Source organism: Rhagoletis pomonella, unplaced genomic scaffold (assembly GCF_013731165.1).
Source record: "Rhagoletis pomonella isolate Grant_MI unplaced genomic scaffold, Rhpom_1.0 Rhpom_scaffold_00002, whole genome shotgun sequence".
Taxonomy (NCBI): Eukaryota; Metazoa; Arthropoda; class Insecta; order Diptera; family Tephritidae; genus Rhagoletis; species Rhagoletis pomonella.
In genome coordinates, this window is record NW_023458556.1 from 105533898 (window position 1) to 105550059 (window position 16162).

At 39.2% G+C, this 16162-nt stretch overlaps 1 protein-coding gene across 2 annotated transcripts; it reads left to right on the top strand.

Annotated features, from left to right (window-relative positions):
- Nucleotides 1-15494: 15494 nt before the first annotated feature.
- LOC118734814 lies at nt 15495-16153 on the top strand. Of its 2 annotated transcripts, none has more exons than XM_036464498.1 (2): nt 15495-15968; nt 16068-16146. In XM_036464498.1, exons 1-2 carry the CDS (start codon nt 15708-15710, stop codon nt 16104-16106), a joined length of 300 nt encoding a protein of 99 aa, XP_036320391.1. In that variant the 5' UTR covers nt 15495-15707; the 3' UTR covers nt 16107-16146. The 2 variants fall into 2 exon arrangements, with proteins under 2 accessions (XP_036320391.1, XP_036320390.1); XM_036464497.1 differs by having other exon boundaries at nt 15499-15968; nt 16033-16153.
- Nucleotides 16154-16162: the final 9 nt, after the last annotated feature.

A 16162-nucleotide genomic window follows, 5' to 3' on the forward strand; every position in this document is an offset into this window, starting at 1 on the left:
CATGGAAAACGTCCAAGCACCTCACATCAGTTAGATGCAGGATCCACATGATGGTAGCGCTGGACAACTTCCATATCCAAAAATACATTTGAATTCAATTAAATAAAAATGTTGTACAGTTCCTCACGAAAAATCTCTTTTGCAGGATGTTGTAATCCGCTAAGTCATCTTTCGGAGTGGAACCCGTACCGCCCCCATGTTTTCCAGCTAGCGCATTTACCTTAGGTCTTGGCCCAAGTAAAGCCGCTTGTGGAAACCTACTCTGTCCGGAAAAGAAGGAAATATCATGAAAGTGTATAGTTAACAGTACAACAAAAAAATTATTAAAAGAACTAAAGGTGTGAGAAAATGAAAAAAAAGGAAATAGACCTAGCGTTGGGCGCCATTGTTATGAAACTGCTTGTACTGGACTTGAAGTCACGGCGGGTCGGCATGGTTGTAGCCCGGCTTTAGCTCGTCAGCCCTTGTCGTGGTTATTGCCGTTCCTTTCAGCCCACAGCCATAAACAAACAAAAAAAATTCATGCCGGATAGAGGAAATGGAAACGAGAGACAACACTGCGGGAAAAAGGAAAGCGGTAGAAGGCCAGTCCTGTCAGAAGAGAGCCGTCCCACCCCATCTGTCTGTATAGCAAACAGCCGTGAACCCCACTTTGGCTCCAAAGCATAGAAGTGGAGTTCCCTAGTCCTGACCTTATTTCGTCAGTCTATCAGTCCAGTTAAGTCCCTAGTTCGTCAGTTAGCCTAGGTCTAACATCCCCTTTTTCCTGCCAAGTCGCAACGAGGGCAACACCAACACCAAACGGCAGAAAACTTAGCACGCCATCTCGCCTAACTCTTGCTTCACCTATAAACAATGATAACGTGCATTCCTTTTTTTTCTGAAATATATATATACAATCTTTATTCACCAAGTATACTACTTACTACCACAAAATCTACTTAAATTCAGATTATTTCTACCACTTAAACTATTAATTATTAACTATTAACTTAGCTCTTTATTCTTACTACTACTCTGAACACCTATTTACTCCATTTATTAATTAATTTATTTATTAATTAATTTATTTTTTTTTTTTGACTACCCTAATACAGCCTAACTTCTTCTTGTAATTTCAATATCTTTTCAAACGCGCAAGTAGATAAAATGGAAAAAAAACAGCAGCCACCTAGCTAGCTGTTGGGCATACGTATGTATTTTAATATATGTGCGTGTGATGTAGTAAAATATGTTGTATTAAAGGATTGTTACTCACCACACTAATCCACCGCTGATGGTACCAACATGCGATGCTAGCTGAAAGGGTAAGAAAGGTAAAACAACAATCCTACATAACATAAATGGGAACAGAAGACCTGAACTTGATCATCGAGCAGATTAAGTGAGCTTCAGTTCTATTCTCGCTGCAATTGCCTTCGCGTAAAATTTGTGTGCTAGTGCGCGTGTGAAAAAAAACCAAAATCTTACAAAAAAAGTTCAAAATAACTAAAAAAAGAATTAAAGGTAAGGTTTACGAAAATTTTAGCGTTTTTACGACAGAAGGTCATAAAGCCAGTTGGCAAATTATTATTATTATTATTTATATATATATTTTTTTTCATTTAAACCTTCCAAAAAGCTTATGTGATAAAAATGTACCTATGTACCAAAAAGTGCAAAAAAACGTGGTTAAACTTAACTAACCAAAAAAAAGTGTGTTAAGTGTATAAAAAGTGTGTGAAAAAAATATTTATATGTCTATAAAAAAATTTTCTACGAGATGTGTTAATTACGTAAAAGATGGATTTTATCCATAAAATCAAAAAGAATTAAAACAAAAGAAATACATGTACATATATACATATATGTAAAAGCCTAAATTCTACTCTTCTATGGAGGCAAAAACAATTTCGAGGAGTGCAAGTTGGGGAACAAAATTTCCCGTATTGTCACATGGGTTACTATGCGGGTAACCTGACAAAAAGTGAAACCCCGTAGACGGGCCTAACCTACTCTATCTCGGTTGCTTAATATTTAGATTTGAGTAATTATAATGAAATTTATAAAAAAAAAAGGAGCATAGATGGAATGTGGTGTTAAATTTTAGGTTCGATAGAACCCCGCCAGAAGTGATGGACGGGGACGATATTTTATAAGCTGTGGATGAAGGTTCTACAAATAAACCTTCATCACTCTAAAGCAGCTTCTGCAGCTCTGCTCCTGCACCTCAGTGATAGAGGGGAGGAGCTAGCTTTTGTCCAGGAGCCCTGGGTTGTTAAGCACAGGGTTTGTGGACTTAATTCTGATGCTTACCGCATAGTGTCGGCACCTGTGGCAGGTAAGATCAGGGCATGTATATTAATCAAAAAAAAGTATTTCTTATAATTTACTCACACAGTTCAGCGATGAAGATACGGTGAGCATCTCTGTGGAAAGCGAATCCACAACACTCTGGCTGGTCAGTACCTACATGGCCTACTCGGTTACTGGACGTGGTGAAAGAGGCCAACTCGAGGAAGTTTCCCATAGTTATCGGAGCCGATGCAAATGCGCATCACGCGGTATGGATATCTACCGACATCAACCCGAGGGGTGAGTTGTTACTTGATTTTATATTATTATATAATCTAGCCATCTGTAATATTGGTGATAAACCCACTTTTGTAACCTCAAATAGGAAGGAGGTATTAGATATTACCTTATCGTCTAGCGCTTTCTTTGAGAGTATTAGGGAGTGGAAGGTACTGAGCGACCATTCATTCTCTGATCACATATATCTCTCATTTGTAATCTCCTTTGAACTTCCGGCCTCGGCCGCTTACAGAAACAAGAGACGTACTGACTGGACTAAGTTTAGGAAAGTACTCTCGGGGAATTTGCTCAACAAGGCTTCTCTCAGTAAGCTAGGCTTACTGTCCCCACCTGATGAAGCGGAGCTTTCTCTCGCAAACCTTGCTTCTCTCGGTGAGTTAGGCTCATCGGAACAAATTGAAGAAGCCGTTGATTGCATTACCGAAGCCTGTAATTCGGCCTTATCTGCTTCCTGCCCACTTGTACTTCCGAGAGGAAAGAAGAAGCCACACTGGCGATGTGAAGAAATTTAAAAATGCCACCAGGAAAGCCCAAAGGGACTCCTGGAAGGATTACTGCGATAGTATAGAGGTTCAGTCGGAGGGAAATCGCCTGCGAAAGGTGCTTGCGAAAAGTCCGACGAACCCGATGTATATTCAGAAACCAAATGGTGACTGGACGTCATCTCGTGAGGAAATGCTTGAAGTCCTAATGAACGCGCATTTTCCAGGATGTACTGCGGAGCCCAACACCGCGGCTATTATCTCTGAACGGCCGTTGACTTCAGCGGACTTCATTGATGTACAAAGGGTAGACTGGGCCATAAAGTCCTTCCAGCCCTACAAATCTCCAGGTATGGATGGTATCTTCCCTGCCCAACTTCAGTCAGCATCTGACGTGTTATGTCCGATACTTGTCTTAATCTATAAGGCTTGTATCAAGCTTAGTTTCATACCCAAGGGTTGGACCCTGGCGAAAGTTGTGTTTATTCCCAAGGGAGGTAGACCCTCCCACGTTAAACCAAGTGACTTTCGAATGATAAGCCTTACTTCTTTCTTTCTCAAGGTTCTGGAAAGACTTGTAGACTTGCAGAGCCGACAGGAAATTGATGTAAATAATCTCTCTAGCTGTCAACACGCCTACTGGAAAAGTAGATCTGTGGATACAGCTTTGCATAGTATTGTCAGCACCATTGAAAAGACTCTCGCTTTTAAGGAATTTGCACTAGGCGTGTTCCTGGACATCGAGGGTGCCGTCAATAATGTTCTCCCGGGAGCGGTCCTTCAAGCCCTAGCTCGCCTTGGGCTGGATCACCCTATTGTTCGTCGCCTCTTAGGCAGTAGAACTATTTACTCGGAGATGGGGGAGGTATCTATAACAAGATATGCAAGTCGCGGAACCCCACAAGGCGGTGTTCTCTCCCTACTTCTTTGGAATCTAACTGTGGATACCCTGCTGTCACGGTTGCAAGGCACAGGTTGCCAAGTCATTGCTTACGCGGATGATCTTGCCCTGACGGCAATTGGTAAGCACCCCCAAGTTCTATGTGACTTAGTTCAAGGCGCCTTACGCGTCGTGGATACCTGGTCCAAAGAAGTAGGCTTAGTGTCAATCCGGCAAAAACGGCCATGGTTCTGTTTTCAAAGAAAACGAGAGCTGTCCGGCTACAACCTCCTTCCTTGAACGGTACTGACTTTCTCGGAGGAGGTTAGATATCTGGGCGTTATTCTTGACAGAAAGTTAACTTGGCGGCGCAATATAGAAGAGCGCTGCAAGAAAGCTATAACTGCTATGTATGCCTGTAAATCGGCGATTGGGAAAAAATGGGGATTGAAGCCTCATATTGTGAACTGGATGTACACAGCGGTTGTGCGTCCCATTCTATTCTACGGCATAACGGTTTGGTGGCCGTCCGTAGATAAATCTACAATAAGAAACAAATTAACAGCGGTCCAAAGGGTGGCGTGCATGATGATCACGGGAGCGTTACCATCGACGCCGACTAAAGCCCTAGAGACCTTGCTTCACTAGCTACCTGTGGACCTATATGGTAAACTACAGGCAAGCTGTAATGCTATTAGATTAAATGCGCTAATCAAATGGAGTGACACGAGGTTTGGGCACTCTAGAATCTTGGAAAATCTTCCAGATGACTTTAGGCGCCTGGACTACACAGTCCCGTCTACGGGACTAAAGAATTATTTCCGGACAAGGATCCCCTCAAGGGAAGAATGGGAGGAGGATTCGGTCCTGATATCGTATTCTGACTCAACAGCCATCTACACTGATGGCTCCAAGTTGGATCTGAAGGTAGGAAGTGGGGTATACTCGCAAGAACTCTCACTTAGCCTCAGTTTCCGTCTGCCAGATCTATGCAGCGTTTTTCAGGCTGAACTAACAGCAATAAATGAAGCTGCAAGTTGGCTGATCGATTCTCTAATTAATCTGAAGGCGGTAACAATCTTATCTGACAGCCAAGCGGCTATTAAAGCACTTAATAGTGACAAATCTACGTCGAAGGTTGTCTTGGAATGTAGACGTACTCTTAATGAACTGGCAAGGTGTTACGTCACTAATGTTGTGTGGGTGCCAGGCCACAAAGACATACCAGGAAACTGTACTGCAGATGAACTAGCAAGGAAAGGAACCTTGTTGCCTGCAATCAGTACAGCCCGTAATGCGGGCATTCCGCTATCTTCTTGCAAGCTCTGGCTTGAGAATAACTTCGTCGGACAGGCTAATATAAGATGGTCTGCGGAGCCTACTTGCAGGATAGCAAGACATATCTGGCCTAAGCTTGACAAGCGTAGATCTCACCCTCTTCTCCACTTGGAGCGACCACTGTTGCGGCATGTTATTGGAGTTCTCACCGGGCATTGCCTGATGGGAATCCACGCCACTAGAATGGGTTTGCAGTCAAACGACTACTGTCGCAGCTGCCGCGATGAGGAGGAAATCGAAAGCGTGGAGCACTACTTATGCCACTGTCCTGCTCTGGCTAGAGCTCGCCGATGCTCGTTCCTCCATTATTCTTTTTGAATGTCTGGCCGAACTGGATTCAGCCAGTGTCTATGACTTTGTGCGCTTCATCAGAGCAACGAAGTGGTTCCACTACTAGGGTAAGAGGAGGGACATATGGAGTCTCTTATACGGCATCACAACGGGCCCTTGGTGGCCTAAGTGTGCCCTTTTCCTGAGGGATTAGGGCAGCCGAGTTAACCTAACCTAACCTAACCTAAATTTTAGGTTAGTTCCGGTTGTATCGGTGCAAGGGGTGCACACACTTCCGCTCTCACCACGGTTGCTGTTCCCAGTTGGTCGCGGCGAATTGTGTCCACTACTCTGCTCTCTAAATCACGCGTAGTTATGTAGTGTGGCGAGTGGTTGTCCACCTCGCGAGCGTATTCAGCCACTTAGCGATGTTTTTTTTTTCTTTCTTTTGGGTGAAGTTTGTGATGGTGAAATTTGTGTATCGCCAGGAGCGCACCGCTGCTCACACTTGTTTGGCCGAAACACCGCGGTCTTGTGTCCTATGTTGCAGATGTCGTTGGATGCTGCAGTGCACCTTCGCCCAGTAAAATGCGTTGGAGGTAAGATTCCTTATTTTTATTGTTATTGTTGCTGCCGTCTTTAAGCTGCCGTCGCTGGCCCTCGGGTTAGCACCCGCTGAGAATCTGCCGAATCACAAACATAAAACCATTAATAAAGCATGCACATGTAAGGACAGCCTGTAGCAACAGTTCCTTATTTTTATTTTATTTTTATTATTTTCTTTTTTTTTTTGTGTGTACATATAAGTACACATCGATATGGAGATATACAAGTATGTATGTAGGTGGAGTGCATATATGCCATGACTGGTTTCTATGTAAACACGTACATACATATATATATATATATATATATATATATGTGGGAACGGAAACCTTAACCACCCGTGTAGCAAGTAACAGGTGCAAGCAGAAGTTTGAGTTGGTTGAGATATAGTCGGCGACGAGCATTGACACAAATGGTTTTTTTCAATTTCAAATATGTATAATTATTTTTTTAGTTTTAAATATGACTTTGAACATTAAATTACAGATTCAATAAATTGAAATCCTACAAAATTGGGGGCTCGACCGAAATTTTTTAGTGCGTTTGTTTTAAAGAACAAGGAATTAAAATTTGAGTACAATGTCGTGTTTGGGCACTTTCGCGAATGTTCGGGAAAGTTTGAAGCGCAGTCGCAAAGAAAATGTGGTAGCTTTGCATAAATTCGTGTACGAGCGCGAAGGGGACAGGGGAAATCGCCAGCGTTCGCGTGAATTAGATGGGTTTGCTTTTGGCGAAAATGACGACGGTTATAAAAAGAAGAAAGAATATCTTGACGCTAATTTGAGCGCTAATGATTATGTCTCAATTTGCAATATTTTGGGCCTCAGTCACAAAGTGGACAATTTAAAATTACATATCTTCAGGAACTTAAGCAAAGGGCAATTGTTGTGTTCAAATGAAGGCGATGACGATAGCGACGACGAAGCTGATGTTAACGACGTGGGCAGCGGCGGCGACAGCGCAAGCACAACAGGCGGTGCGAGCAATGTGGCACGCCCATATAAGAACATTTGTGGCGAGAAACTACGAGTTGAGCGCAGATGTGACGACGCAGGAAATACAGGAAAACGGAAACAAGAAAATGACGATTGCTTTTTATCTTTTGCGAATAACGCTGATGTGAGTGCAATAGAAAATACGGGTATGGCTAGAAATATTACGTCGCAAATGTCTAGATTTTCTATTAACTTTCGTGATGTGGAGGACTCTATTAAGTCGTTTGATGGTAGTGGAAAATTGCCGGTTGAAGTGTGGGTAGAGGAGTTTGAAGAAACTGCTGCAATAATGTATTGGGATGAGTTCCAAAAGTTTGTTTTTGCGAAAAAATATTTAAAGGGTCTTGCAAGATTGTTTGTTGCAAGCGAAAGGGGCATAAGGTCGTGGCGAAGACTGAAAGACAGTTTGCTAAGGGAATTTAAAACAGTAGCGAATAGTGCGCAGTTACATAAATTGTTAGCAGAAAGAAAAATGAATAGTGACGAAAGTGTGTATGAGTACTTTTTCCATATGAAAGATCTGGCATTGCGCGGAAATGTGGAAGAGTGTGCGCTTATACAATATGTAATCGACGGTGTGAAGGATTTGACTATAAACAAGACTATTTTATATGGCGCAACTAATTTGGAGGAGTTTAAACGCAAGTTAAAAGTGTACGAAGAAATGCGTGGCAGAAATAAACAATGTAAGGAAAGCGAAAAGAAAGGAGGTGAGAAGAAAATAAACCATTCAGACGGACATGCTAAACGAGAACTAAAGTGCTATAATTGTGGAGAAAAGGGACACAAATCTATTGAATGTGAGAAAAAAGACAAAGGTATAAAGTGTTTTGAGTGTCAACAATTTGGACACATAGCAAAAGACTGTTCTGCAAGGAAAATGCGTAACGCGGCGAAAAGTGTGAACATGTTGTGCGCAAAGAAAGACATCATGCAAAAGAAAGTTAAAATTGACAATTTGAGCTGTTTAGCATTGTTTGGTACTGGCAGTAAAGTGAACATTATGTCATGTGATGTGTATAAAGCGTTAAATAAACCAGATCTGTCGGATTCTAACATACAATTAGTTGGCTTTGGTAAGAAAAATAGTTTCAAGCCAGTGGGTGAATTGCTACAAAGAATGTACGTTGATAATGAAGTTTTTGATTTAGTTTTTCATGTTGTGCCGAGTGATTACTTGGATGTGGACGTAATAATCGGCGTTGACTTGTGTGCACAAGCTGAGTTGACATTCAATTCATCTGGTATTAAAATAGCAAAGCTAAATAACGTGGACAGTGAAGGTGAACAATTATCGATTTTAAACATAAACATTGATTCTATGGGTGATTATGTAAACATTGACGAAACAGCTGGCACACATGCTAAACAAAAAGTATTAAGTTTGGTACAAAATTACGAGCCAAAACAGTGTAAAACCACAAATATTCAAATGCAAATAATACTCAAAGACGAAAGTCCTATTTATTGTGCTCCTCGCAGATTGCCGATAGCTGAACGGCACGTGGTTGAAGATCAGATCGAACAGTGGTTACAAGACAGAATTGTGGAAGTGTCAGATTCAGACTTTAGTAGTCCGGTCGTAATTGTCAAAAAACGTGATGGTTCTCCACGCTTGTGTGTTGACTTTCGACAATTGAATAAAGTGGTTGTTAAAGATCGATTTCCGCTTCCACTGATTGAGGACCAATTAGATCGATTACAAAATGCCAACATTTTTAGTACCATAGCCTTAAAAAACGGTTTTTTTCATGTGCCAGTGGCAGAAAGTAGTCGAAAGTATACGTCATTTGTTACGCAGTGGTCAATACCAATTTTTGAAAGTACCTTTTGGTCTTTGTAACTCGCCTGGTGTTTTCTAGCGCCATATCAATGCAATTTTTCGGGAGCTGACGCGTCGTGGTATTGCTTTACCATACATAGATGATATCATCATACCTGCTAGTAATGAGGACGAAGCTTTGAATTATCTAGAAGAAGTTCTAGATTTGTGTAAAGACTATGGACTTCAAGTTAATTTCAAAAAGTGTCAGTTCCTTAAAAAAAAAGTGGAATTTTTAGGGCATATAATTGAAAATCAGCAAATATCGCCATCACCAAATAAATTGAAGCACTACTTAGATTTAAAGTTCCGGAAAATCTTAAGCAGTTAGAGAGTTTTTTGGGGCTAGCCAGCTATTTTAGAAAATTTATTAAGGACTTTTCACGAATCGCGAAGCCACTTAGTGACTTACGAAAACAAAACAGAAAATTTGAAATGAAAGACGAGCAATTGAATGCATTTCACAAATTAAAAGAACTTTTAAGTAAAAAACCAGTGTTAAATATTTTTAATCAGAAATATGAGACCGAGGTGCATACTGATGCGTCGATTGAAGGGTACGGCGCAGACATGCTACAAAAATCGCCGATAGATAATCAACTACTTCCCGTCTATTACATGAGCAAGAAGACGACAGATGCAGAGCGTAAATATACGAGCTACGAGTTGGAAATCTTAGCAGTCATCGAAGCCTTGAAAAAATTCAGGGTGTACCTTCTCGGCATGCATTTTAAACTTGTTAGCGATTGTAAGGCGTTTACAAAAACACTTGACAAGAAAGACCTATGTACGAGAGTGGCAAGGTGGATCCTCTTTCTACAAGAGTATGACTACACCGTGGAGCATCGTTCGGGTTCACAGATGAGACACGCAGACGCTTTAAGCAGATATGCCGTGATGACCATCAACGACGAAAACATTATCGCAAAGATTCGACGAGCACAACTTCAAGATGAAGACCTGCAAACAATTCGAGAAATTCTCAAAGATAAACAATTATATAATGGCTATTATGTAAAGAGTGACGTGCTGTATAAACTAGTGGATGACAATGAGCTGTTGGTGGTACCGAAAGTGATGCAGAGAGAAATCATCAGACAGGCGCACGAGAGGGGTCACTTTGCTGTTAGGAAGACGAAAGAATTGTTAAACAAAGAATACTTTATACCAAAGCTTGACGAAAAGATTCAGAATCACATTCTAAATTGCATACCATGCGTTGTGAATAATCGCAAGCAAGGTAAGCAAGAGGGTGGATTACATTGTTTGAGTAAGGGGGAACAACCGTTGAATACCTATCATGTTGATTTTTTTGGCCCGTTGGATTCGACCAGTAAGCAGTACAAACATATACTGGCTATTATCGATTCATTCACGAAGTTTTGTTGGTTGTACCCCACTAAGACGACATCAGCCAAGGAGGTCATTGCCAAGCTGGGAGAGCAGAGTGCTGTTTTTGGTAATCCTGTTAACATCATATCCGATCGAGGTTCAGCGTTCATTTCCGAAGATTTTAAGGAGTATTGCGAACGAGAGCATATCAGTCACCATAAAATTACTACTGGGTTGCCTCGCGCCAATGGGCAAGTGGAACGACTGAATGCAATAATCATCAAAGTTTTGGCAAAACTTAGTATCGACGATTCAACGAAATGGTATCGCTATGTTGATCGTGTGCAGCAATCTATCAATTCTACGTTTACAAGAAGTATTGGGAGGACGCCTTTCGAACTTTTAGTGGGCATCAAAATGCATACGAAGGATGATCCTTGCATTAAGCAACTGGTTGAAGATGAAATAGTTGCAAGTTTTAACGAAGATCGAGAGGTCCTACGTAAAGAAGCCAAAAAACAAATCTACAAGCTGCAAGACGAAAATCGACGTACCTATAATCTGAGGCGTAAGGCTGCTCATCGTTATAAGATTGGTGACCTGGTAGCTATAAAGCGTACACAATTTGGTGGCGGTCTTAAGTTAAAACCGAAATATTTGGGACCGTATCAGATCGTTCGAGCAAAATTAAACGACACTTATGACGTTATCCGAGTGGCTGAAGGAGAAGGTTGAAAACAAACTACAACGTGTGCCGAGTATCTAAAACCCTGGCCCCAACTTAATGACATCGACAAAGGCTCGTTTTGGTTACTTTTAACCAATTTTGGTTATTTTTTTCTTGCCTGTAAAGTTGTTAAGATATTTCCCATTTTGGTTATTTTTAAAATTTGCTGTAGTTTCTAACTTTTGTATACATACAATAATTAAATCTTTGAAAAATAGTATAAACAAATACATTTATTCTGCTCAATATGGTTATTTAACTAAAGTTATTACTCTAAAATGGCAACTCAAGATTCGACTTATTCCGATAACAATCATGTGTTTACATATGCAAAAGAACAGTAAAAGTTCGAGGGTGCAACTATTATCGGTTCGTGTCTTTAATAAATGGCGGTGAATTAATCGCCAAGTTTTTGAAACGGCCCCGCAGTTGCACAATTTCTATGTTCTTTGCACACACCTACATAGTATGTGCCTGAAATGACATTTGAATAATACGAGAGTTATTAAGAAGCCGCGAAAAATTATTAGAATTCCGCGCAAAATTGGTGTTTCAAGTTAATTTAAACGGGCTCAATTCTATGGATAAGTGAGAAAAAAATACACAATTTTGGTTTTATTTTGCATATGTATTTCCAAAAAACTTTTAAATTAGGTTCGTTATAAGACATAGGCCAGCTACACCTGTCGAGGTTGAGGAGAGTAGCAGCAGCAGTGGCAGCCCCAGCAGTGAAACCAAGTGAGAATATTTGGAATCATTGTGTTAATATTACTTACATATGTATGTATTTGTTTTATAATATACAGAATACATAATATATATGGTCGGCTAAAGACTACTTCAAATGAATACATACTCAGATAGTACATATATATGTATATGCGGAATCCAATACCACGCCATGTATGTACAATAAAAGAGGGATTTGGTAATTATTTTTCCATTACTGCTTACTTTATTAATTTAAGTTAAGATTAATAATAATAATCTTATAGCAAGTAGGTTCAAGGGAAATACCATTCCAAAGTTTTAAAAAAATCGGTTTCTCGCGCTTTTGTAAAATTTATTTACTATCGTATACGCGGTACTGCGTTTGGCGTATACGAGGTACTTCGCGCTGAGCGACGATATAGTTCAATACAGTCCAATTTTTAATTGTTTAATCTTAATTATAAAATATTTACAATGTGGTTGTTCACGCTGATTAGGTATTTCATTGATTCTTACAAAGAAGTTGGAAACTGTGTACCTATGTACTTATTTAAAAACGTCATTTAGAGTCTGATAATGTTAAAGATATTAACATACATATGCACCTAATACGGGAAGCCTGATTTTCTAAAATATGTATTTATATATATACTTATATATGAATGTATCTCACTTATTTTCAGCCATCAAAGGATTTACTTTTCAAAAATGCAAATAAAAACTGATTTTCTTTAGTTTGTAAAATTTGTATATACGTACTATATAAAAGAATTTGTGATGACCTGAGTTATTAATCTAATAAAAAAATTGGTTAGTTTTCCTTACATTTGGTAACTTTTTCGTCAAATCTTGGTTAGAAAGTTCTTTGAGCGGCGGCAACACTGCCCTTCACAATGAATTTTGTAAGCTAGAGAAGTGTTTGACAGTCATACTTTATGTGTTGATCTATGAGTACCTTTTTTAACTGAAATTACTAACCTTTTAAAATTTTTCTAATCTGCTATAGAAAAGTCATTTTAAAAGGTAGTACAAAATATTCGAAAGAAGTAGGCCCATATTGCGAGTGTCGACTGGCAGTAGAATAGATATTTGTCGATCGAGTCGATCATCTTTTATTTTACTTTTGTGTAACTTGATCGATACAAATTTGTACTATTGTGAATTGTTGACGGAATTGTAAACAGCTGTTTGTTTGTTTACATTTGTTTCTTTAGTGTTTCATTTACATCATTTTTAAAATAATTGCTTTCATTATAAAATTAAAAAAATGGGTACAGTTGAAATATGGTTTAGTGATGACCAGGGAACGGATTTTATGGAAATTGCCTTTTTTTCTGCTAAAGAGATATACTATATTCGATTAAGAATGTCCACGACTTAGCTTTCCCTGATTCCATATATACACATTTGATGTTGCCTTTTTTTGCCTTTTTTAAGATATTTGCCTTTTTTTTGTCTTTTTTAAGATATTGCCTTTTTTTGCCTTTTCTACCTTTAAAAAAGTAATTATAGCATTTACAATTTTTTTTTAAGATTAAAAATATACACATTGCCCGTGCGGCTTATGGAAGCGCAGAGACCTCTTGCCAAATTGGTGTTGGAAAAATTCAAAGCCATTTTCTCAGCTAACGAAGGCTTGGAGACAATTAGGGATGTGGATAAAATTGTAAAGGGCGAGGAAAACGCCCTTATTCCTGATAATATGAACGTTTCAAACATTCCATATTTAAATTGGGCGCCGCTTGTATCAACTTACGTCGAACACACATTTAGTACATTCAAGGCTTTTCTTCGCGAAAATCGAATGAAAATGCTGCCAGAAAACTTCAAAATGCATCTTGTGGTTCAATGTTACTACAACTATACAGATTAAAGCTTTATGAGTTAGAAACTAGAAAGGATAAAATAGTCAAAGATTCTAAGTAAAAATTTTCTAGTTCATAGTTTTTCGCTTTTTACTTGTAATATAAACATTTTTAAAATAAATGTATTTTTTGATTGTTCTTCGTATTTTCTGTCTTTTTTTAGTGCCTTATTTTGCTTTTTTTTGCAATACCTAGTGCCTTTTCCTGCCTTTTTCGCTATTTTGTTTTGCCTTTTTTTGCCTTTTTTTGCAACACCTAGTGCCTCCTCTTGCCTTTTTCGCTATTTTATTTTGCCTTTTCCAGCCTATTTCGTTATTTTATTTTGCCTTTTTTATAGGTTTTTAGGTCCTAAAAATCCGTTCCCTGGTGATGACGAAGATGCTGTGGAAGCGAGATTCGTCGGATCACTTGGAGTTGAAAGATGAAGTGTATGTACATATGTGAATTTTTTGAATACAAGCTGCGTTCCGATGCTTCACGGTTTGTAGGTTTTACAGGATTTGCAGAAAATGCTATTTTCTTCATTAATAAACTTTATGGAAGTTTAAGAATTACGGTATGGTTTAGTTATTTGTACAATGATGTTGGGTATTTGTGTCCAAACGCGTGACCCGAGTTTAAAAACTTTAACATACAAGTGTAGTGAAAGAATTAAACTTTAATTTAAAATAAAGATTTCAAATTTCCGAGCACTAGTTAATTAATAAATTATGCAGTTTTTTGTAAACTTTGATGTCGGCTCTGCGCAAAAACACTTTGGATGGCGTAACCGGAGTTATATGCACAAGAAAGAGAAAGAATAGAATCGGAGATTTCGCCCCTACTCTTTCCGAAAATTCCTTTGCCTATGTTCTCATTCTCCTGCATCAGCTCGATCAACCGCGCAAGTTGCCTTTTTTTGCTTACAATTTTTGATCTGTAATTCAGACATACATATGTATATTTCAAAATTTTTTACAATTTCCAGTTCAATTGACTTACTTTTTATCCATTATAGCAGACATGGGCACTTTTTTGCCCGCGCAGTAGCGAAAGTGCGAGCGCGGGCTGGAGAAAGGGAAAAACAGTTTAAAAACAGGAGGAAGGGTATGAAAAGTTGCGAGAAAATTATTTATATCCCACCGACATCATGTTCATCGCAGTACGGCTGCGGTAATACTGACTTTGTGTACCAAACAAAGAGCATACATTTTCCTCAAGAATGATAGAATACAAGATTGCGCCAATCGAGCTGAGAGCAACTGGCCATGACGTCAAAATATACCAGAATTAGAGAGCAAAGACGAATTCAATAAGGTCGGTGTTATGCAGACAAACTTTTGTTTGCCAAATTAAATGGCGGCTGCTTAGTTTGCTCGGAGGTGGTTATGTCGAGTTTGGCACAGGGTTGCACGTTCATTATGGTTTTCATGGCTATTGCCAACACGAAATGAGAATTTCAGATGCACATAACGCGCAAAATTTAAAATTTTTGTATATGACAACACCGAATTTGCTGCAGTTTGACCAAACAAAATTAGTTTGCTGTGAGAGTCGCCAAACTCGCTCTCTCCGAGTTTGCTGCAACAACAATTGCACGCAGTTTGCCAAACAAAATTTCTGCATAACACCGACCTAAGAAAAAGAAGAAGAATCGAACAGCTGGGGCAAAATTGAAAGGTTTGTTTACAAAGTGCATAATAAATCGCGGATTTACGGATTTACGGAATTATGTAATTTTAAATGGTAAATTGGTTGTTTAAAAGTAAAGAATGTGTACTTCTTAAATGCAATGCAAATCGCTGAAAGTGTTAAAACACTGCAATCATTATAATGATTTGCATTTTTTCAGTAATTGAACAAATACCAGCGGGCCGCCAGCGGGTCAGTTGCTGGTAACAATTTGCAGAACGATTTCACGGTGATCGTTGCATCGTCGTCAATTAGTGAAATCAGTAACCAAGCTTTTAAAATAAAGGAAAACCTCCTACTCCGCTATACATATAATTACTTTCATTATTTAGCTACTTTTCCGGCAGCCGCAACAAACGCTGGCCCAAGCCTGCAAATTGTTGCCAGCAACTGACCCGCTGGCTGCGCACTGGCATTTGTTCAACTACTCAAAAATGCACTTTGTAAACAAACCTTTTGGGTGTTGGCCACATCAAGCGGCTCATCTGGATGAAATGAAAAGGCTGTTAGATGTAATGCAGCAACGTGCTCCCGATGTTGAACATCAGTTCAAAGAAAAGTCAAATGAGTTGGAAATGGCGCAGCTTATCATACGCCAGTTGTCGGATAAGGCCAATGTAAACCAAGGCCGCAATCGGATAGAGACCTCGACGCAGACGCAATTTATGTACGAGCAACAGATTAGAGACTTACAAGTAAGTTAGAAGTAGAAGTGCATTTGAAGACGTTTACATTATTATGTTTACGCATTTCTTACAGGCTATGGTGCAACAATTGACGTATGCCAAAGAAAGGAATTTATGATGGTCACAAATATATTGGCAAAAACATAGCAAGTGCATATGCCAAGTTGGAAAAATTGACAATGCGTGAGTATAAAATGAATAGG

What these genes read in the sequence shown, in the direction of transcription:
- LOC118734814 (XM_036464497.1), top strand. Translation starts at nt 15,708, where the DNA reads ATGCACTTTGTAAACAAACCTTTTGGGTGTTGGCCACATCAAGCGGCT. An exon ending in AACAGATTAGAGACTTACAA is followed by an intron (nt 15,969 to 16,032) that starts GTAAGTTAGAAG and finishes CATTTCTTACAG; the next exon opens with GCTATGGTGCAACAATTGAC.